This window comes from Anolis sagrei, chromosome 6, assembly GCF_037176765.1.
Source record: "Anolis sagrei isolate rAnoSag1 chromosome 6, rAnoSag1.mat, whole genome shotgun sequence".
Taxonomy (NCBI): domain Eukaryota; kingdom Metazoa; phylum Chordata; class Lepidosauria; order Squamata; family Dactyloidae; genus Anolis; species Anolis sagrei.
The window spans coordinates 96,860,552-96,884,743 of NC_090026.1; the positions used below are offsets into that span (position 1 = coordinate 96,860,552).

The 24,192-nt window shown below is 36.9% G+C and overlaps 1 protein-coding gene across 3 annotated transcripts in view; it reads left to right on the forward strand.

Annotated features, from left to right (window-relative positions):
• Positions 1-24,192, forward strand: part of DGKB (diacylglycerol kinase beta) — a 305,929-nt gene that overhangs the window by 58,737 nt on the left and 223,000 nt on the right. For all 3 annotated transcript variants that reach the window (XM_060782155.2, XM_060782153.2, XM_060782156.2), the window contains exons 5-12: positions 3,772-3,925; positions 4,786-4,923; positions 8,412-8,461; positions 10,279-10,353; positions 11,751-11,870; positions 16,807-16,924; positions 22,454-22,542; positions 23,654-23,770. In XM_060782155.2, coding sequence (XP_060638138.2) covers positions 3,772-3,925; positions 4,786-4,923; positions 8,412-8,461; positions 10,279-10,353; positions 11,751-11,870; positions 16,807-16,924; positions 22,454-22,542; positions 23,654-23,770 — 861 coding nt within the window. The remainder of the gene's footprint in view (positions 1-3,771; positions 3,926-4,785; positions 4,924-8,411; positions 8,462-10,278; positions 10,354-11,750; positions 11,871-16,806; positions 16,925-22,453; positions 22,543-23,653; positions 23,771-24,192) is intronic.

Genomic DNA, 24,192 nt, shown 5'->3' on the forward strand with positions numbered 1-24,192 from the left:
TATCCCTAAAATTGTAAAAAAGGTCAAAAACAAGGATAGCTAAACTGTGGCATGGAAGTCACATGAGGCATTTTGATGATTATGTTATGGCTTTTTAGCAAAAATAAATAAATAAATCCTTTCCTTTGCAGCTCTTGGGATCCTTGATGATGGATTAGACAATTTAGCCCTTTGCCTAATTATTGGTTCTCTGCAAACCTCAATTTGACTGATGGGTGCCATTTCTAATTTTCTGCAATGATTTGCTTTTGGACAAAACATGACAATTGGTGATGGGCCCTGACGAGGATTTTGTTTTTGTGATGGCTTCTATTCCCTTCCAGTGGTTTCTGGAAGGTGTTCTTGGCAGCTATCATCCTTAGAATGTACTGAAGAGCTTAAGTAAACCTTCCTCATGAAATGGTGAAAGGAATTAAGATGATTTTGTTGCCACCACTATCAGTTTTTTTTTTTTTTGGCTAACAATTTTGCCAGTTGCTAATTCATTCTGTTGTGTAATGAAGGTCTATTGCTGGCATGAAAAGGAAAAGAGACAATAAACCTTGAGAAGTAGATTTGGGCAAAGCTGGGATAGCAATCAGAATGCCCTGTTAGCAGTCTTGGGCTAGTGACTTCTGCATCAAATGGCTCAGTGATAGTTGATTGGATAACTGGAGCCGCAGTGGCGCAATGGTTAAAACCCTTGTGCTAGCTGAACTGCTGAAGTTCAACAGTTCAAATCTGTGAGATGGGATGAGCTCCTGTCTGTCAGCCTCACCTACCCATGTGGGAACATAACAGAAGCCTCCCACAGGATCATAACACACCCATGTGTCCCCTGGGTCATGTCTCTGCAGGCAGCCAGTTCTCTTACACCAGAAGTGACTTGCAGTTATCTCAAGTCGCTTCTGACACAATAAAAAAATGATTGGATTGTATTCTTCACTTTAAAAGGAGCTATCCAGGTTGCTGATTCCTTCTACAAAATGGATGCAGTACTTGGGATGTTTTCTTTAAACCTTGTAATGAAACCTAAAGCAGATTCATTCCTCCATTGATGTGGGAGACACAAGCTGTTGCTGACTGAGGAAGAAAAACAAAGCAAGAAACTGAAATGGGGGTTAAATATTGTTTGGAGAATGTTAGTGGGGCAGCAGAGAGTTCCAGTTTTCAGTATCAAGGTAGTGGCATTATCACAAGAGGCCAAGTAGTGATACAGAATAGGTTAATTTAGCATACACATGTACATTTGTTTGTAATGTTCATTCTCCTTCCAATTTGTATTATCTGTTGACAGTTTTAATATATTTAAAATAAGGAGCACCGTAATTTTGGTTTGTATATTATTGCTGCTTATAGTCAGCCTCTTTGAATACTGTGGCAAAGCAAGTTGCACCAGTATTTCCCAACTTGGCACCCACAAATGTGTTGTACTACAAGTTTCATTTTCTGTTTTTGCTGGGAAGGATCGCAACTATATGCACTGGGATTGTGGCGCAGCTGGCTGAGTGTCAGCCGCATTAACATCACTCTGACCAAAAGGTCATGAGTTCGAAGCCAGCCTGGGTTGGAGTGGGTTTCCAACCAATTGTGTGTAGCCTGTTGTCGACCTTTGCAACCCGAAAGACGCATCTGTCAAGTAGGAAAATAAGGTACCACCTGAAAGTGTGGGGAGGCTAAATTAACTGATTTATGAGGCCATAAAGAAGACTCCAGCAAAGCATTCCAGCGGGGAAGCATGTGGGGAATGCGGAAGTGCTTCATCAGCACCGCAGATGGATGACGAAAGCGATAGCTCCCCTGGCGGCCAGAAAAAAGTTAAATAGCCTCTGTGTATGTCTGTATATGTTTGTATGTCAAAAATTGGCATTGAATGTTTGCCATATATGTGTACACTGTAATCCGCCCTGAATCCCCTGCGGGGTGAGAAGGGCGGAATATAAAAGCTGTAAATAAATAAATAAATATAATCAATATCATCTGGAAAGTGAATAAAGCAGACATTTTTGTTTATTAACTCTATATTTTTTCTACATGCCAAGGCCCTCATGTACTGTATATACATTATTCTTACTCATTCTAACAATTTCTGAAACAATTACAATAGAGGCATTAGACATTATTTTTCTTTATGGAGGGTGTAATTTTTACAATGTCTTCAATTTGTTGTTATCACTGTCTTCTGATTTCAGGTTAAAGTGAAAAAACAAACATTTTAACTACCTTTTTCTTTTAATCAGACTTTTTTTAGCTTCTTATTTGTCCATAGGTACTCTAAATTTAATGTAATGTATTTGTCATGGTAGAATGAAACATATGAATGGTATATATTTTAAAGTACGGTGTCAGTTTTTTGTACTTTTGTACTTCCCATGGAGCACTTATTAAAAGTGCTGCAAGTATATTTTCAAGAGGTCATAACAAAAAACTCTCTCAAACCAACCATTTCAATTCTTAGGTATTCTAGTATTGCATTCTTGTAATGAAAAGTTATTAACTGGTCTGACAGAACTTTCAATTTCCGGTTGAAAGTATGTGTATAAAATGTCTTTATGTTTTCCTAAAATTGTGATTCTGTGAAAGATAAGGTTGAAATTAATATAAATTATATGCACTGTACCTTTAACATGTATATATAAAAGGCATCTCCCTCCCTCCCCCGGATACTAGTATTGCCACAGTTCATTCAGAGAGATTGACTGTAGATAAAAATGACTTGTTTCTATGTAAAATTTTGTTATCAGCTATCAAGTCATTTTTGACTCATGGTAATCTTAAGACAACCCTATCTTTTTGGCAAGATTTGTTCAGAAGGAGTTTTCTGTTGTCTTCATCTGAGGCCAGAAGAATGTAATTTGCCCAACATCAACCAAAAGGTTTCCATGCCCCAATGGAGATTTGAACTTTGATCTCCAGAGTCCTGGTTGAATGCTGAAACCACTATGCATATGGATGTATATTAAGAAAAGACAGTTTCCATACAATTGATTAATCTTTTTAAAATAATAATAAAGTTTTGTATTGATTGTAAAAGGAATTAAAACTTTGAAGACTTTGTTTAGTGAATAATCCTTATACAGTATTAGGATTTGTCCTGGGGGAATTTGATTGTTTCCTTCAAAGTCCTAAGAGATCATAGAAGGATGGGTAGATAAAAAAAAAAACAATAAAAAGAAACCTAAGATTGATCCTATTCTAATAGCAAAATGTTTTATTACCATGGGGAGCATCCCAGTGACTGGTACATTTCCTGATCTATCATTATGTTTCAATGAAAGGCACTACAACAAGCCTCGACTGCTGCTTCTCCTCCTCCTCCCTTCCCCTGAGCGGAGCCGTTCCATGTGTCACCTGGAAGCAGAAGTGCCTTCGTTATTAGGCCTGCTCCTGGGGCTGTTTGGGGGTGCTGATTCTGATTCTGAAAATTGCATTGGATAGACCACATCATCTCTATAGTATTAAATATGGTTTTCTGTGGACAAGCAGATTGTGACTACTAGATGTCATATGTTCTGTATCAGAAACTAGAGCTGATATGGTCTATCCAATGCAATTTTCTGAATCAGCACCCCAGATAACTAAATTGAATCTAAAGTTGACCAAACACTGATTCATAACTTTTCTGGTACTAATGTTGGAAAGTAATCTGTGGTCAAAGTGGCCCCTTGTCAAAGTGGCCCTTGGTCAAAAAAGGTTGGAAATCACTGGCCTATATGGACAAAATGTTACAAAATATTATTATTTTTGTCTAGGACTGTACAAACATAGCTAATTACCTATTTGTGTCTACAGACAATTGACCTAGAAGGTTTCAAGTTATTTATGAAAACTTTCCTGGAGGCTGATCTTCCAGAAGAATTTTCTGAACATCTCTTTATGTCATTTGGCAACAAAATGACTCATAGTAGTCCTGTTGTGAAGAGTAAGCCCCCACTCCTTCCAGGAGGTAAGTAGCCAGATAAAATATGGTAATGTTTGATGGTCAGATTCACTGTCTTTAGTGAGTTTTGACAAATAGAATGTTGACCTTTGCTCTGAGACTTAATAAAAACCATTATTGCTTCATCATTTCTCTGTCTTTTTAAAATGCCTCATTCTTCAGTGAGCAGGAAAGTATTGGAGGAGGAAAATAATAGCTTTTGATTTAATCTGGACAGACACACAGAGAGAAACAAGAGTGTTAGCTGAATTGCTTGTTGTCTTAACAAAGAGTTCAACTAGAATAACTACAGAGGAACGATTTAGCATTCCCATCTTATATCCATTCACATTTCAATTTAAGTATTATTATTTTTTGGACTTATAATTTGAGTTTTGTGGCTGGTTAAGAAACTTTAGCTTTCTAGCAGAAGTGGATTTTTTTTTCAAGGCTAAATTTAAAGAAACTGCATCATGGTTTGTTGTGATGTGTGAATTTTTGTGACTTAAACTTCCTATAACTAAATGGATATAAAATTGGACAATTGATTTAATCCATTTTAATACCAAAAATGGGTATTGACGAATGCTATGGCTACAACAAAGACTGCTTAGTATAATAAGTAATATTATCGTCATGAATGATAACCCGTGGCCAAGTAAGATTGTTTTGGTGCTGGCTGTAAAAATCTGTTCTGTATCCACATGGTCTTTCACATTGAAGAAATAGATTTTTGGATGAAAGGCCATCATGTGCCTTCCTCTTGACACATTTCTTCCTTTCACCCTATATTAGTGCCTCTTCATAATCCATAGGTCTTTTGGTGACAACTAACCTCCAATTATTTTAAGTCTAATATAATACTGTCGTGTTTATTGTCATTTTAGGCTTGCGAATTGCTAAAAGTGTGACATCCCGACCCACAACTCCTTCAACTTTGCACATGCCAGACGTGATCCAGTTGAAAGATATAGTTTGTTATCTTTCCCTTCTTGAAAGAGGAAGACCTGAAGACAAACTAGAATGTATGTATGTTATGTCAGTCAAGTAAACACTGTTTTTAAAGACAATCTCTGTTCAACATTTTCTGTCACTTGCTACAAAACAACAGTCCGTTTGGATTTTTTCATTGGAAATTAGAGGCATAAGGAATGTTTTGGATGCTTCATTAGTTCTTTATCTACATTCAAGATCTAACAATTCATAGATGAACATTTCTTTAACAGCTATATGAAATGATTCCTGAAACCCCAAGTAACTTTCTCTTCTATTAAATTGTCAAATGTTTTTCATGACTTGTTACTTCTAAACAGTGCATTTGGGATAAGTCAAAAAGTTTTTCAACCAGATTTGTAAGTGATTCATGAATTAGGACCTCATAACATGGGGCATTTTTGCCCCGTTTTCTGCTTTTAATCATGCCAAGGATGGGGTTTACCATCTAGTGTCATATGACGCATGCCAGGCCCTGCCCACATTCCTCCCAAAGTGCAGGAGAAGTACTGAAAAGTACTTTCTCCTCCACAATGGGGAAGAAAGTGTAGTTTGGGTACGTAGCTCCAATGGAGCTACCCATACTTTCCGTTCAATTTCCTTGTGTGATGTCAGAAAGGGTGGTGGAGCAATGTGCGTTGCTGCACATTGCTGCCCTTTCTGCTATCTGATGAGTGGAGGGAAAGGGTGCCAAAACACCCTCTCCCATTTCCTCCATGTGATGAGGGGAAGAAATAGGGTGCACAGGGCACCACAAACCACCCTGCTCACCTTCTCTTTCATGTAGCATTGGAAACGGCTCTTGATTTGGTATCTGCTATCATTCTGATTCAGGGATCCACATGCACTATCAGTAAGCTGGCTTGTGAGAAACTCTTCAATTGTTATGCACATGTATGCTGTCCATTAACTAAAAGGCATTTTGATGTAACCATATGCGAACTGACATATTTAATTGTTAACACACATGACTTACCCTTATAAATAGATTCATGAGGGAATAGAGGAAATAGAAAGCTGCAGAAAGAGCAAATGGGTTGTGTGCCTATCAGTATTTACAGAGTTTGGCATTAGAAGCTAAAAGCATGACAAATTAACTGATTTATCACTGCCTTTCTGTGACTAAGGCTATGCAATTTGCAGCACCAGAATTCAGTGGAATGTAATTTAGTGTGTAGTGCAGAGAATCACAATTGGTTTACAAAACTTGCTGTATCAGTGACACTTTGAGATGGTTCAGATGTGCCCTCTTCCAACTCTATGATTTTATGTAATATCAAACTACAGTTTAATTTTTTTTCATTTGGTTCATGCATTATCCCATCCTGATTTTTTGCCAGTGAGTCCTCAAGGGGGATCTTCTGTTTTGATTAACTGCAGCTTTTTGTGTTGGATGAACTGAACAAAATCCAATTAATCTAAAATACAATATTATAAACGAACTGATTGGAAACCATTATACTTGAAGCTGCCTTATTTTCATGGAGCATTATGATGATTGACTACATTTTAGCTCAAAGATGCAAACGTTTCAGCTTCGAGTGTCATATATGATGCAGGCAATCATAAATATTCTCTCACACACAACTGTACAGACACATATACATGCACACATCTCAGCAATCCTTTTTCTTTCTGGGGAAAGCAGGGGGAGTGCAGAGCATCCAGAGATAACTGATATGAGGATCACTGGGGGAGATCATAGGCTTCTCTCTGCTTGGCCCAGAGATCCTCACTATTAGTACCCACTGGGAATCAGCATATACAAAATCCATCAGTGTTGGGTAGAATTTAGTTGCATTGGGATTGATTCCATTTAAAGTGTCAAGGGAGGTGTGATGTGCACTTATGGTCAAGGGTTTTAATGTCTTGCTAAAATGAGCCTGATGTAAGATAGATAAGGGGCAAAAAGAGTCGTGTGAACACTCCTGAAAAAGCAGCAAGGGATGTTGAATTGCTTGTGGGAAGGGGTGAAGAAGCTAAAGGAATATACTCCAGTCATTTATAACGCTGTACTGAGAAGATAAAGAATAAAAACACACCATTCTGTTGAATTATTTATTGAAGAACTACATGATGAGAGATTTAAGAAGTGGGACTCAGGTCTAAACACAAAATTAGTTTATATTTCACATGCAACTTATACATAAGGCTTTAATTTTTACAGAATATTTTAATAACTTTGTGTATGGGACAATGTTTGTATACATTGAACTATGAGAAATTGTGGTGTTACTACCTCACCATCCATGTGGACGATTTTGGATTTCAGAATTCTGGATAAGGGATGCTCAGTTTGTATGAATATAACTCTGGCAAGATTTTCTGATATTGTGAAATTCCCTGTTGCTGAATGTACAGCTATTACATGTTTTAAAGAAGTATAAGAGTATGTATCAGTGTTTGATATTGTTCAGGTCTATATTCAATCACTTCAATTTTAGTACTATAATTCATTTTAATGTCAAAAGTTCCTGTGCTGTTCACCATTTGATAGTAGTTGCTTTGTATTTGATATTTGATTTGAAACTCACTTACTAGCCCATGTGGAATTAATGAAATGCATTCTGCTTCTTACCTGTTTTTTAAAGGGCTTTAAAAGAAAAAGGACCAGGTGCAGAATACATGACCTGTATATTATCAAATGTTGATGTGTGCTACACTCCACAACATGTTTGACAAATGTGAAATTGATATGGTCCAGATTCGGTTAGAGTTCAAAGAAATGAGTAGTATTTTTAAGAATGCAACTATTCCTTTTCTCAAAATGCAAAAGCACACTCAAAGAGCAGGTAAAGTAGGAAGGCTACCATACCTAGGGAAGAAGCCTGTTAAAGAAATCCATAAAAATATTGAACATTCTATACTAACTATAACCTAACTATAACCTAAAGCACTGCAGAGCCCTTGGATTTTACTACAAGTTATAATTTTGCTTGTTTATTAAGGGTCAAGGTATATAACCTTTTGGGTGGTTTGAAGCTTTGGTAACAATGTACATTATTACTGTGCTCTTCTGTGAAAATGTAGACGATAGGCTCTATCTGCTGGTGAATTAGTTTCATTGCAAGTTGAGAGAAATCAGGCAGATATTTTTCAATACCAGTGGCAATTCATACTTAGCTAAAATATCTAAATTGGTAAAACAGTTAATCTTTCAAAGGTGTTGATGATGGCTGAGATGATATTTTATTCAGCTGAGTTCAATTTTTAGTATTTGCATAGCATGTCTCTAGAAATTCATTTTTGTATATTAAGATGTGGAAAAGAAAACAGAGTTTTGAAGGAATTATGTCAGATTTGGGCAAACTTTGACCCTCCAGATGTTTTGGACTTCAGCTCATACAATTCCTAACAGCCGAATTGTGAGAGTTGAAGTCCAAAACACCTGGAGGGACAAAGTTTTCCCGAGGCTGGTTCACACAAGCTATTCTCATTGTCATTGTTTATTGCAAGATTAAAATGGAAATACATGCCATTTTTTCTTTAAATGATGTTTTTATTATTTCTTTTTCTCTAGTTATGTTTCGCTTGTATGACACAGATGGAAATGGTTTCCTGGACAGTTCGGTAATTTTATTTTTTAATAGTAACGTTTATTGATGCAACAATTAAGCCAAAAAACTAAAATTGAAAATCTCTGAAGTTGTTCATGCCAGTTATACTGAAGACAATTTAATCAAAGCTATTGAACTGGATCCAGTTCAATAGATTTCAGTGAGCACTTAAGTGCAGCTAATTTTGATTGGTGTGTTTAAATAAGCATATTTTTCTCATCAGTGATATGGTAACTTCTTATTCCAAGTATTCTAAAAATGCCTAAGATTTAATGTTGATAGTTGCAGCATTAGTAATATATTTGCACATAACCTCAACAAATTGACTTGAATCCCAACTTCCCCTTTGTCCCCCAAATAATGGTTTGTACTCTCCCATTTCTTCCTGTAATTGGTTGAAAATCTGAAAATCTTCTCCTAAGAGGTTGGAGAAATTTCTTGACAGAATAGTTTGTTGAACAGATTACTACTGAAGAAAGGATGAAGCATTACAAATTGGAGTTTTATCTTGCATTAATCGAAATATTTTCCCCTAAAACCAACAATATATTTGGAGTCAAGGTAAAAGAAAAGAAATCCGTTTAAGGAACCAACTTGTGTGTGTGCTTGTGTGTGAAGCAACAGCAAACAATATTTATTTAAACTGGTTTTTTTCCTACTACTGCAATGCTAGTGATCAAAAACCAGGACAATCAGAACAGTGTAAGGTCCAAAGTGGTGGTTTGCTAACTTTGGGCTTTTAGATCGCACACCAGTTCACAGAATTGGCCAATCTGGAAAACTTGGCTGGGGCTTCTGGGAGGTTAAGACCAAAACACCCAGAGGATTAAAGTTTATGTTTTGTGAAGATACACATATGGCATGAATAAATAAATAATTGTAGATGAAATATGAGTTGCATGCATACAGTAAAATTTTTATTTCATTTTTTGGATATTGCAGCCATAGCAGCTGCAGCACTATAAGGTTGAGGGGCATCAAATTGACTCCTCACCAAAGTGGCTATTTACATTTCAAGGAAACCTCAGTTGAACCAATGAGAACTTATCTTGATACACGAATATACAGACTTTTGGGCAAAGGTCATTTTTCTTTGGAGCACAGCAGGAAGAATAACCTAGGATTCCAAGGATCCTCGTGGCTCCTATTTACATAATGTGGACCTTTACACAAATAGCAGTGTGTCAAGTTTGTAATTACAGTAGAGTCTCACTTATCCAACCTTTACTCATCCAACGTTCTGTATCCCACCCAGATTCACAGCGGTTTCAATACATTGACATGTTTTGGTACTAAATTCATAAATACAGTAATTATTACATTACATTACTGTGTATTGAACTGCATTTTCTGTCGATGTGTTGTAAAACATGATGTTTTGGTGCTTAATTTGTAAAATCATAATGTAATTTGACATTTAATAGGCTTTTCCTTAATCCCTCCTTATTATCCAACATTTTTGCTTATCCAGTGTTCTGTGGGCCCGTTTATGTTGGATAAGAGAGACTCTACTGTAATACTGACTCCAGGACAGAGCTGTATCATCTGGAACTCTCCATATATTTTTAGACTATAATTGCATCCAGAGCTATTATTTTCTCCAATTGTATAATCTTGTTTGATTCTGTGCCCCCACTTTCTTTGTCCGTTCTGAGATTTCTGTATGAGAAAATGAATTTTGAAATAATTGCTTTACAAGAAATAGTCCCAATATAAAATGTTCCTTTTCGTTTTCATCAGAATAATTCACTTGAATTTCAGAATGGCAATGGAAGCTATGGGTGATTATGCTTAATTCAGAAGCTTTTTGCATTTTGTTTTCATGCCCAGGAGCTGGAAAACATCATCACTCAAATGATGCATGTTGCAGAATATCTTGAATGGGATATCACTGAACTCAGTCCAGTAAGCATTTCTCCTGAAGCCAATAGTTTTATTAATAATGACAGTATGTAAATACTATTTTGAATAATGTGATTTAGATCTTCTTGTGGTGAGGTGGCTTGTTTTGAGGGCAGGGAACAGCAGAGTAAATAAAAAGGACACATAAATTGTAAATACTAGAGATTCAACGAGGAAGGGGAGTAAAGAGGTGTGACCCCAATAGAACAGAAAAGAATAATTTTATTGTCATTTTACATTGTACAATGAAATTAAATGTTTTCCCCAGAACACATAACAAAACAACACACCCATCCCTCTGCACTCCCACCACACGACACAGCCCCCAATGCCACTCAGTACAAAGCCATTGAATTCAATATAGGAACAAAAGTTGGAAATCTTTGGTCATGAAATATGCTTATTGCCTCTTCAGTGTTTTAAAATAGAAGGCATCTGCTTCAATGGCACAGGGCTTTTATCCTGGTGTTTAGATACAAAAGAAAATACAAGTATGACAACTTTAATAGCTGTATAGAAGCAAAAATATTGCCTTCGTAATGTGCTGAATTTTATGCAACTGTTATATTCCTCTTTGGTTTATAATAATGTAATAATATAACTTTATTTATAGTTCTGATCATTTTACTTGTATTTTAAAATTTGGACTCACAGGAGAATTTTATCTTGGCAGAGTTAATAACATATTGGGGAATGTGTCAGCCTTCAGGATAGTAATGAACTGCTACTGTCATCATCCTTTCTATTGGATTGGATGACTGGGGCTGTTGGAAATTTGTGTCTCACAACTTTTATAGGGTGAAAAGTTCGTCTTGATGCAGTCTGGTAGAAATATAGTATATACTTATATCCACAAGTTCCTACTTGTGGATATAAGATTGTAAAAAGCCAGGATTTGTCTTCTATAAAATTTTAATAGTTATACTAATTCTTATTATTTTCTTAAATTTAGTTAATTATGTAGATATGTAATTAAGGAAAGATTTTTCAAATGGGGGAATTTCCAGTTTTCTGGTCAAAATTTCTACAAGCTCATGGTATTTTGTTTAAAAACTATTGGAAGATGAGGAAAACACATTAATACCACAATATTAGAAAAACATACAAAGGGCATAGTCACAATGACTTTAACAGGGCTTGTGCCAGATTGCACTGTACATATTTATTGTAAAGGGAAAATGTAAGTAGTTATTTAAAAATTGCTTTATGTATTATGTACAAAAATATGTTAATGTCATTCTAAAGATTTCAGATAAGATTGTACACTTTCCGTTTCCTGGTTAATAAGACCTCTACATATTGCCATGGACTGTTGTTTCATCAAATATAAACATAATTCTTTGAAATATGTTGTTTCCTTTACTTTATGCTTTATTTTTCCAAAAAAAATTATTCAACAGATCCTTCATGAGATGATGGATGAAATTGACTATGACCATGATGGCACTGTGTCTTTGGAGGAATGGATCCAGGGGGGGATGACTACTATCCCTCTTTTAGTATTGCTTGGATTGGAGAATGTAAGAGCTTACACATTTACACTCAAATGATAAATATCAGCAGTAATAGTGAAACTATATCCATTCTCTAGATTTTTTTTCTGTCTTACTTGGTGGGGGCCCACCAGCACATTGATTATATCCTCCAATAATGATTTAGCCAACATAATGAGTTTGGAACTTGATTTTCTAAGAACTGCTATCCTCAGGCTAAAAGGACTTATGATCATATCATCCCAATAAACCTGAATATTAGAAAATATTGTAAGGGAACCCTACTTATCCATAGGAGACATCTGATTGTGAATAGTTCCCAACAAAGTTCTTGCTTCTTCATTCAGGATGCTGTAACATATGATGCAGCTATAATCTCTGATCAAGAGAAAGGTATTCTTGAGACTAACAGTGTGTACCTATTTCCAAAAAGACCTTATCACAATGGGATGTAATCTGTTTATAGCAGTATGCATCCCATATTTTTTTTAGGACAGGATGTATACTGTATTGAAATGGGATGCATACTGTCCCCATCACACCTGGTTATTATGATTTGAAAACACTGCACTTTGACTCATCACACTACCGAAGGCTGGGTCCTCCCAATCTATTCTAAACACCCCCTACATCACTCTATGACTTTTTAAAAAGTATCATTGATGATGGGATACATATGGATTTTCCTATCAGACACAAAAATAGCTCTTCAGCAATGAAATAATCCGTAGTATTTCAAAAAACACAATTAGAATTCCGCCTGCAAAGAATCTGTTTTTTGTGATGCTTTGCAGACAGATTCTGATGAAATACTGATGGGATGGGGCAAATGTCATGTGATGGGACCCTTTCAAAATCATTCTCAAACAGTCTCAGAAATAGAGTATTTCCTAATGTGATAAGGTCCTGTGAATTGCTTTGTAGATTCAAAGGGAGCACACTGATATTTTCTTTAATGAATAAATCCCCTTAATGTTATGGAGCATGTATCCAAGGAAGTAATACACTATGTTCCCAGAATACACTATGTTGCTTAGTTTCCAACAGACCTCACAACCTCTGAGGATGTCTGTCATAGATGTTGGTGAAAAGTCAGGACAGAATGCTTCTGGAACATGTCTATACAGCCCAGAAAACTCACAACAACCCAAAACAGTTTTAGCCTGCCTCTAGAATGACAGCAGGGAGGGGGTCTGGGTAAGGAGTTCCAGAGTCAAGGGGCAATCACCGAGAAGACCTTTCTCGTTCCCACCAACTGAGCTTGAGATAGAGTTGGGACTGAGAGAAGGACCTCTCTGGAAGATTTCAGGGCCTGGGCAGCTTCATACAAGGGGTGTAGTTAGCCAAGTAATAACTAGAAGTTTGAATTGTTCCCAGAAACAAACTGGCAGCCAGTGGAGCTGCTGCAACAGTTGGGTTGTCTGCTCCCTGTAGCTAGCCCCAGTTAGCAACCTGGCTGCAGCTCTTTGGACCAGCTGGAGTTTCTGAGCACTCTTCAGAGGTAGCCCTATGTAGAATGCATTACCGAAATCCAGATGGGATGTTACTAAGGCACCGTGTACCACCGTGGCCAGATCTCGTTTCTCAAATATAAGAGAGATACAGTGGCCATTTTTTATAGGGAAGACAGGCTTCTACAGTAAGTAAAAAGTTTATCTGTCATTTGAGATAAGCCTTTCAAGCCTCTGTTACTGCCTAGGGTTAAACTAAACAAAATGTCTTGAAAGCTTGCATAATGTGATTTGTGCAGTTTCATTGGCCAATATGTTTTGTGTTTTTCCTTTCTTAAGTTTCAGAGTATGATATTACTGTCAGCCTTCCACAAGGTCACCACAAAAGTGAAAAGCCACATATTAAAAAAAATACGTTTTTCGACCTGACTGAACACATTTCAAGGAATCCTTAATGGAAGCTGACCATAGAATCATACTGAGGGAGCTAAATATTCCGAGATAAAATGTTTTAGTGAAATCCACAAATGATCAAATCTACAAAAGTCAACCTGCAAATGTGCTTTCTGCATTATAGAAACTTCAGAAATAGTGTAGTATCAGTGAGAGCTTGGATAGTGAAGTGGTTTGATTGTTAAACTAGGATTTCAGATCACTATGAATGGAAACCTAGTTAGCAATGGAAAATTAATGGATGACATTGGGCAATCATATTCTTTTAGCTTAAGAGGAAGATAACGATAAGTAAATATTGTCAAGAAAATCCTATGATAAGATCACCATAAATTGCAATCAGCTTTGAAGGTACATAATAACTATTGTGGAGAATCTGTCTGTCTCTCTACATTTTCTATGAAAATACTGTTACCCTGTTACTGGCAAGAGAAAATTCCTAATTTGTGTTTTAATCCCAGCCACTAGATGTCAGAGTTGCACCACATCAATTGCTTCTTTATTGCCAAAAGGTGATATTTCAAAGCCTTTATTATATGTACTTGTAAAAAGTAATCCTATGATCCTCTCACTTAAAATTACCACCCTAAAAAGACCGCCTTCCTATGAAAAATGTAGATTCAGAATACAGACAATTGTTACTGCATTTGTCCAAACAAATAAGGTTGATTCTGCAGAGTGTGCACTCGCTCTGGAACGATCAGCATCAGTCTCTCATTATATCATGGCCGGTATGATAGATAGTTCAACCTTGCTTGGTAGGAAATATATTTTAATGAATCTCTGGAAGACAATTAGTGTACATTGGAGACTCTAAAATACAACATGGTACATTAATAAATCGTGGGCTGATTTCCCAAATACTTTCTGTCAGTTTCAATGAGGCTTAATTGAAGAGCATGATTCCCATTTCTAAAGAAGCTTGCTTTAAGGGAGAACAAACAGCGTACAGTTCCTTGGATTTTCCACAGGAGGGAGCAACTTTAATGCTTTTGGAAAATAATTTTACAGAAACCGTCCTAGTGGGCTGTTGAATTCCATATAGATATGGGATGTTGCCAACTTTACAGCTGAGAAAAATGGAGCAGGAATAAATGGGGGTAAAAAGGGTGTGGATTAATAGATATGGATAATGGACATCCAAGAACACACAGACATACCCATATACTCATGTATACATTAAACTTATGTATATGTTTAGGAAAAGTTTTTGATTAAACATTATGGATTTTGATATGACCACTGGATAAGTCAAGGATCATTCTGCAGGAAGGGGAAAGCACCAATGCTACTACCACAATTTTCTTATCTAGGCATTAAACGACCCCAAAAGCAGTGTTGGTGGTAGATGGAGTAGAGGGTTTGGTGCTTATTTTAGGTTCTCATGGGATGAAATAAGCTCTTAGAATCATAGAGAATAATAGAATCATAGAATCAAAGAGTTGGAAGAGACCTCATGGGCCATCCAGTCCAACCCCCTGCCAAGAAGCAGGAATATTGCATTCAAATCACCCCTGACAGATGGCCATCCAGCCCCTGTTTAAAAGCTTCCAAAGAAGGATCCTCCACCACACTCTGGGGCAGAGAGTTCCACTGCTGAATGGCTCTCACAGTCAGGAAGTTCTTCCTCATGTTCAAATGGAATCTCCTCTCTTGTATTTTGAAGCCATTGTTCCGCGGAACTTCTTGAACTTTACTACTCTAGTCAGAGAAGGGAATCGCTCCTTTTTGTTATATGAGTTCAGGTACTGAATTTAGGCTTCATCTACACTGCTGTATACTCCAGTTTCTGATCCCAGGTTATCTGCTTTGAACTGGATTACATGGCAGTGTAGACTCATAATCCAGTTCAAGGCATATAATCTGGAATCAGATACTGGAGTATACGGCGGTGTAGATCCAGCCAAACATTAACCTGTGGATAAGTCAATCGACGTTTTGGGGGGTTGATTTTTTTTTTACCAAAATGTCTAGACTTATACCAGAATAAATGCAGTAATTGTTTATGACAATTTTTGTGTGTTTTTTTTATTTTAGGAATTAAATTGCATATTCACTATTATATGATTTAGCCATTCACATAAGAATAAAATATAATTAATATTTACAACAATTAATATAACTGTAGCAATTAACATATTATTTGACAGTAAAACTAGAGTAAAATTTTAATATGATATTTCCAAAGTGTATTCTATTTACATAATGGAATTTGTAGATTGATTGCAGCCTGCAAGTTACTTAAGTATTTTAATTGGCAGAACACCCACATTCAAGACTTGTTTGTTTCTGCGATAAGGAAAATGCCAGCTAAGTCGGTCCATATGTTCTGCTCAAATGGAGGCGAAATCACATGTAGCGGCCATTCTTCTGGGTAAATGGGAAAAATTAAGCTACTGTGAAATTGCCAATATATCTTTCTTAAGCATATCATGTTGATTTTAAAATAATAATAATAATAATAATATATTTGTGAAATTCCTGAACTTCTTGATGGTGGCTATTTCTATGCCTCTTGCATTAAAAGTTGCAATTTTATATTAATTCAGATGTATTCATTATCTAACTAAATCTGTTGGAGACCTTGGAAGGTCAACAAAGAAAAAGAGCATTGTTTTTTTAAAAAATGCTTTAATATATAGGAAGGAGCACATAGTTTTATAAATGTAGCCAAATAAAAAGTTATGCATGCAGATAGGTTCTGGGCCCTTATCATTAATGCAATGAGGGATAAAATACATGATTAATGACTCCATATTGTGTATTCAGATCATAATATATTTTTTCCAATTTTAAAGATTTTGTTGCAGTCTTTGCCACAGGTGAAAAGGTTTTGAAAATATAATTTTGGAGGCAGATGAGTGGGAAACAAAGCATCTTGTTACCTTATCAGTACATGTCTGTTGTGAAAAGTTATATGGTGATCTCCTGAAAATTAATAAATGAAGAAACAGATTGCCTTTTATGTTCCTGAGTCAATTTCAGTTTTTTATTGGCACTTATAGGGTTTGCTGTTTATGCCATTCAGTGAGATCCATTTCTTTTTATGCCTTCTGCAGAATGTGAAGGATGATGGGCAGCATGTGTGGAGACTGAAACACTTCAATAAGCCTGCCTACTGTAATCTATGCTTGAACATGCTTATAGGAGTAGGGAAGCAAGGTCTCTCTTGTTCATGTAAGTATATACCACACTTATCCCTGGCTAAATCTAAAGGTTACCTGGATCTAATTAATCAATATAATCAGAACAGAAGAGTCCTCAAACTTTTCCTATTAGTGAGTATCCTTAACAGAAGAAATTAAAAACAATTAAAGCAGTATTAAACAACAAAGAACCACAAGCAATAAACAATACATCAACAAGATAAAAAAACTGGGCTGGGCCAGAGTGAAGGGTACAGGATTAAAAAGTGCTGATGTGACAGGTGATATGTAAGGATTATAGGGCAAGTGCAATGTGCAGTGTGTGGCAGTCTTAATTCTAATAAAGTGCGTCTGGGACTTGGTATTGGAGATTTCCTAATCGGGAAAGGTACATCGGAACAGCCAGGTCTTCAAGTTCTTTCTGAAGACTGCCAATGTAGGGGCCTGTCTAAGATCTTTGGGGAGAGTGTTCCAGAGACGGGGGAGGACCACGGAAAAGGCCCTGTCTCATGTCCCCACCAAACATGCCTGCGACGCCAGCGGGATCACGAGCAGGGCCTCTCCAGATGAGCGTAGTGAATGCGTGGGTTCGTAGACGGAGGATGATGGATGAAAAAAGCATGTACTATTATAAAAAAAACCAAAAGATGAGTCTGTTCAAAGTTTAACTGTTTACATTTATAGTGAAATCTTACATTCTTCTCCTCTTGACCATGCTGGAGTAGGAGAATGGAAGGGGATGTGTGACCTGAGGATTCCTGAGGTTTATCATTATAAAGGATAATGTCAGACATTCATAATGGTAAACATTCACATGTAGCAATTGTTGTTGACACATTTTGTTCATGTCAATGTCCCATATTAATGACAAGTGATTGTTGTCTCTGAAGAAGATGGTTTTTCAGTCTATACAAAGGGGATACATCTGATATCACCCTCCTCTAATTTTTTTGGATTTAGATCAGACCTATTGCTAAACTAGGATGACGTCTAATCTAGAATGAGAAAAGCCAATTCTAGAAAATAATTTGTGCATATTTCAAATTATTCAGATTGGATTTTATATACTTCATTTAGCAACTGTTTATATAGTGCACAACCCTGCCTCTACTTTAATATCCACTTTGATGTACCTATGTTGCTTTTGTTTTGTTTACACTGAGTGTAAATTACCACGCTTACTTGTGTATAAGTTTTCCTCTTGTATAAATCAAGGGCAGGTTTTGGGGCCAAAATTGTGGATTTTGGTATAACCTGTGGCTAAATCAAGGGTTATTCCATGGAGAGGGGTAAATGCCAGGATTGCTTCAGAAGGCCGGTTGCCCTTAGCTGCCACCACCATTTTCCCAGCAAGGCATTCAGAAAGGTCAGAAATGATGCTGTAATGGAGAGAGTAGAAGGGGTTGGAGCTTCTTTTAGGTTCTTCCAGGATGGATTAAGCTTTCACCTTTCACCACTCTACTTTGATAAAGAATTAAAGTACGCACATATATTGACCCATGAATAATGTGATGGCACGCTGGGAATGAAAAGAAAACTATACGTGTCTGGCTATATTCCTAGTGACCATCGGTATGCCCTATATGTACTTTAATCCCCCAAAATAAGCCTCTGGAGACGAGACTAAATTTAACCAATTAAGTTTACTGAACAATCAAGGTGAATCAAAACAAATTAGTACAAAGGCACAATTTGGTTACTAAAATGACACAGGATTAGAATAGTGAAGTACTGATATAAAGTATAAACTCTGAGGTAAGTATAGGTAACAGGAGACTATGAGGTATAATGATGGTATGTGCTCTGAGATAAAGAACAAAACTATAATCTATGAGGTAAGTACTCTTCTATGATGGCAAATACAGGCTATGATAACTGAGGAAAATACCACTCTAATCTCTAAGGCATACAAGAGGTAATCTTTGTGGCAAATACAAAACTATAAACTCTAATGCCTGTACTGCTTAGGTCTATGAGGCAAATACAAATCTATAGCCCTATGAAGCATGTACAGCTATAATTTCTGGGGCAAATACGTGCTTAGGATTGCCTGTTTCAGATTACTAAGCCAGACCAGACACTTTCTGGCTCTGCCAAAGAAAGAATGGAGGGAAAATGTCCTTCCACCCAGCTCTGATCCAGAAGGGCTGAACCACTAGAGCTTGGCCTCTAGGGGGATCCCAGGCTCCTCCCCCAAAACTCAGCAAATGGAACAGTCCACTTCCAAGAGAGCAAACAGGGAAATGAACAGAGGAGTAAAAACTAGGCAGAGACTTCACGTATAAGTTGACCCAGGTTTTTAAGGTTGAGTTTTGATTAAAACTTCTGTATATACAGTAATTTTGTATACTCTCCTCCCTTTTGTCCCTTTCTATTGACTATAACATGTTAGATCAATGTTTCTAATGTGCCCAAGTACAATGCTAATACACAGATTATACTCATCATTTATTGTACATATTATCTATGTTTCTTACTACAATCTCCAATTTAAATAACAGAACAAATCTATTAAATATCTGTCCATAAAACACTCTTATGTGTTTACATTCACCCCTTGCCTAGAATAGAATTCACCCCTTGCCTAGAATAACCACACCCAATTGTCATTTGTGTGACTTTTTTAAAAAAGAAAAGGGTTACTGGGTCATTTATTAAAGTTTGAAGCCACACCACTATCTGGGGTCAATCAACCATGTTACTCCCCATAGGGTATTTGATTAATAGCCTCCCCTCCCAGGAGATCTGTGTAATAAATACAGGCATTGTGTTCAAACAATCTTGTACTTAATGATTGCTCAAGTTAAAACAAAGGAAGGCTCAGAAAACTGGAGAAAAAAAACATTTATTTTATTTTCAATGTAGACAAGCTTTTCCATACTGTCCTTTTTTTAAAAAAAGCGGTGATCCCTCTTTGTTGCATAGAAACAATAAATGTTAATTGTTCAGTCATCATAAAAAATTGACATCGATGCTCCATGAAGCCATACAAGACTTGCTGTCAAGACACAGATGCCTTAAAGGGCCAGACTCAGAATTAGTTCCAAAGCAAAAAGAGCTTAACTCAGAGTCTCTGACCAAACTCAAAAGCAGAAATCAGTCCTGGTTCAACAGAGATAACTGAAGCAATAACCCGGATTATCCAGATATAACAAAGCGCTCTGAGAGTTCCTCAAAATATCACAGCAAGCAAACAGTTAACAAACAAAGGGCCGCAAGGAAGAAGCGTAGTCAAATGAAGTCCAAGGTTGAAGCAAGCCGAATTCAAAGTAGCAAAGTCCCAAAATCCACGTATTCAGCGTCATATTCAAACCGGTCCGAAGTCAAGGAAAGGAGAAGTCAGCACTCATGGGAATCCAAGCCAAGTCAAAAGCACACACGAATGGAAGCAGAAACCTGTAGATCCAGGACCCAATGCCAACACGAAATAGGCAGCGACAAGAACCCAATGCACGAACCAACACCTTGCCTACTGCTAAGATCCCCCATTTCAGAGCCTACTTTTATCTTACACATCATCATCAGAAGATGAGCTGACCTCCGCCCCATCATTATCTCTTACAGCTGTTCTTGATTCCACATGTGAATTCCTGCTCCCATCCCTCCAACTTCTCCATCTTCTGTCAAGACTTAGATCCCCCCAAAACTCAGATGTATTTCCTGTTTGCCAAACCTCATTACCAGAGAAACCCATAAATGTGTCACTAGATGTTGGCTCTGCACATACATCTTGTACCTCTTTTACCTTAGTCCAGTCCAATGTGTCATCCCCATCCTCATCACTCCCAGACCCATCACTCCCAGAGAAACCCATAAATGATTCTTCATCTGTGGGAACAGTAAGTATATCCTGGATCCTCTTCCTTTGTTGCTCCTCATCAGACTCCTGCTCCCGAATAGTCATTATCCTTCCCTTAGACCAATCCATGATGTTTCCTTCCTCCTCCTCACTTGTTGACCCATTGTCCCCAGAGAAATCCAAGAATGATTCCTCATCTCTGGGAGCATTAAATGTATCCCTGATCCTCTTCCTTTGTTGCTCCTCATCAGACTCCTGTTCCCGAGTAACCCGTTTTCCCCTTCTAGTGTCCAAACTACTGTTAGCATTGTTACTTGCAGGCTCTATTACAACACTTGCCCATAAAGAAATCCAGATAAAAATGATGTTGGATGAAATAAAAAACTCAGGAGAGAATATTTTCTATTGTATGGAAAGTAGTTAGGTTTGTGATAACTGCAATTTCCCTGATGAATCAAAGATATTAACAACAATTGCTATCTGGAAACAAGGCTAATCAGCCATTTAAGACTGATAAATCAATAGAGGGAATAACATAAACTCACTGCGTTTTGTGACATAAACTCACTGCGTTTTGTGTTCAGGTTTGCCAGCTGCTCTTATGCCTATAGTTTGTAAAGTACAGATTTCTTCCTCTTGGCAAATGATACAAAAGCATTTGGCAGTCAGTAGTATATATATATATATATATATATATATATATATATATATATATTACCATGAACATTTTAGTGGGTTAATTAAGCATTTCTTTCTCAGCTATAGAAGCATATTCTTAGACTCTTCCTTTGCCTTATTCAATGACCTTTCACGACAAGCTTGGGCCTGAATCAGTTTGACCAAAAGTTATTTGTAATATTCAGGGGTCCATTTTGCTTTTCTCATCCTAGATTAGACATCATCCTAGTTTAGCAATAGTTCTGATCTAAATCCAAGAAAATGGAGATGAGGGAACCAAAAAGCTCAGCACAATGGATCAAGATAGACAGATTTATCAGCTACTGGAGAAGAGGGAGTGAAGTTTGCATTATACCTGAGGCAGAGGTCTGCCATGGAGCTCATGGAGAAGATCCTGCAGCATCTTTTTTCCCTCCCTGGCAGCGGAAAAGTTCTTTAGGCTTCTCCTCCAGAGAGGGCCCTGCTGGGAACTTGCTTGCCCAGCAGCACTTGCATGGGGCAGGCATTGAAAAGTCTCTGAGTTACTCTTGAAGCATGATGGGAGTTGAAGTTTCTCTTTGTGTGTGTTTCTTGGCCAGAGATTGGCTGAGAATGGACACAACCAGTGATTACAATTTCCAGAACCCTCTTTTGAGGTTTTTCTTATTTTAAAAAATGTTATGGTAAAAACTTAAAATAATCCTTAAAAAAATCAGTAGATTGATGAATTGTTCTGAAACTTGGCAGGTCTTCAGTTGTAAATGGGGTCTGAGGAAGGTTTCATGCAAATGGGCCTTAAAATGACTGAGGACTGAGCTTTTAAAGTTTCCCATTGTAGCCAATGTGTTGAGTCTTTGCCGAATGAAAACAGCAGCACTCCTCCCAATTCGAGTAACTTCCAGTAAACAGAATGAAGGGTTAGCCAAAAATGGTCCCCTAAAAGGCTGAACTGCACATCTGTTTTTCAGAATAAATGCCCAAACTTACATTTCCATAGTTCAATCACACAGAGTAGCAAAATCAGAAACTAAAGTGGATTTTTACTAATCGTTTAGCAAAAATTATTGGAAAAATACTAAATACATTTATTTTATGTTCTTTCAGTCTGTAAGTATACAGTCCATGAACGCTGTGTTGCAAGAGCACCAGCTTCTTGTATCAAAACATACGTGAAATCCAAAAAGAATGCTGAGGTAAGCAAATACTTGCATTTACAACTTTTGTGTGTGTATGGCCTAGTTCATACTAATGATAGCTAACAGAGCTGAGTCCCATACGAATCTGTCAATATGCCTGGAATGTACTTAGTCCTAATCCTTTTTTATAGTGGGTTTAACCACTTCAATTGATGTGTAGCAATAGCAAATTCCCAGATTAGTTTAGTGTTTACATCTTATTTTTTGTTTTCAATATTTAATGTTACTTTTACTTAAGTAATATTTGTCTTTGCTATTCGAATGTTGCACAAATCATATCTAAAATCATACTATGTATTTTGCCATTAATAATGAAATATGAAATATTTACAGAAATTGTGCTAGCAATTTCGTAAGGCAGTTGCCTAATGTTCTTTCTGTATAATATGTGTTGGACATAATCTTGAACATGTTTTGAGGTTTGAGGAACTTAATATTTAGGGACTGCTATATGTCCTATCTATCTAGTAGGTCACAATATTCTGAAATGGACAATTCGACATATCTTTGTATGTGCCTTCTACATGTTCCTTTGCCATGAGCATATCATAACCTGGTGGTGTTTATACTTGGAGAACCTCTATGCTACTTCAAAAAATAGTCCATTGTTTGGGACTGATTTATCTCACTGGCTGTTTGGGTTCCCTCAATAACTTTACTACTGACATGACTAATGCTCTTATTGGAGCTTTGACTCATAGACTTGCCTGACCTCTATAGATTCTTTTATATTGCCTGTTCCCCCAGTTTCTGTGCACCTTCACTTTATGGGGAGAGATGGAAGGCATATAAAGAGAAAAATGCACTTAATTCTAAAGACACTTCATCTATTCAATACATTTTAAAGGTTATTTCTTTCATGGTATATTAGATGCCAGATTAAACCTTGCACATTGCAATTTCTCTAGGTTTTACTTGCTATAACTACAGCTTACCAGTTGACTCCTTTTTCTTGGTGTTCGTTTATTTGGAATTTTAGATATTTAATTTTATTGCAATTTAATTTCCATATATGATTTTATATTGCATTGAAAACATTGCTTGAAAAGTGGTTCTCAAGTGAAAATAAGCAAAGTAAGTTGACTTCTGGATGAATTTTCTTTTCTAGGTTCTGCATCACTTTTGGGTAGAAGGAAATTGTACAACAAAATGTGATAAGTGTCATAAAACAATAAAATGTTACCAAGGGTTGACTGGGTTACACTGCGTCTGGTGTCAGATCACGGTGAGTACTTTGCGGTGATATCAATAACAGTAATTGCATAACTTGAACTATTTCAGCATTGCTTATGGCTATTGTTTATGAAATCTCGCTGTTATATGCATAAGTACAGCCCCTCAACAAACTGTTACAGTCCATCCCTCATCTGCACCCTATGTGATCTTGCATCTGAGAAGACTGGGAAAACTGTTAGCAACAAAGACAGGAATCTGCTCATTTTTGCAGCTGTTATGGCTCAGATGATGGGAGCTGAAATCTGGATAGATATGGAAAGCTACATGTTCCTCATTGCTACTTTTAATATATAGATGTACTTCATTGCTGTTATCAATTTGTTCCCATTTTAACCATCATGGATCCATCCCAAAGAGTTTTAGGTTCTTTAATTTGGTGAAGTCCGTAGAATCTCTTCTAGAGAGTTCAAT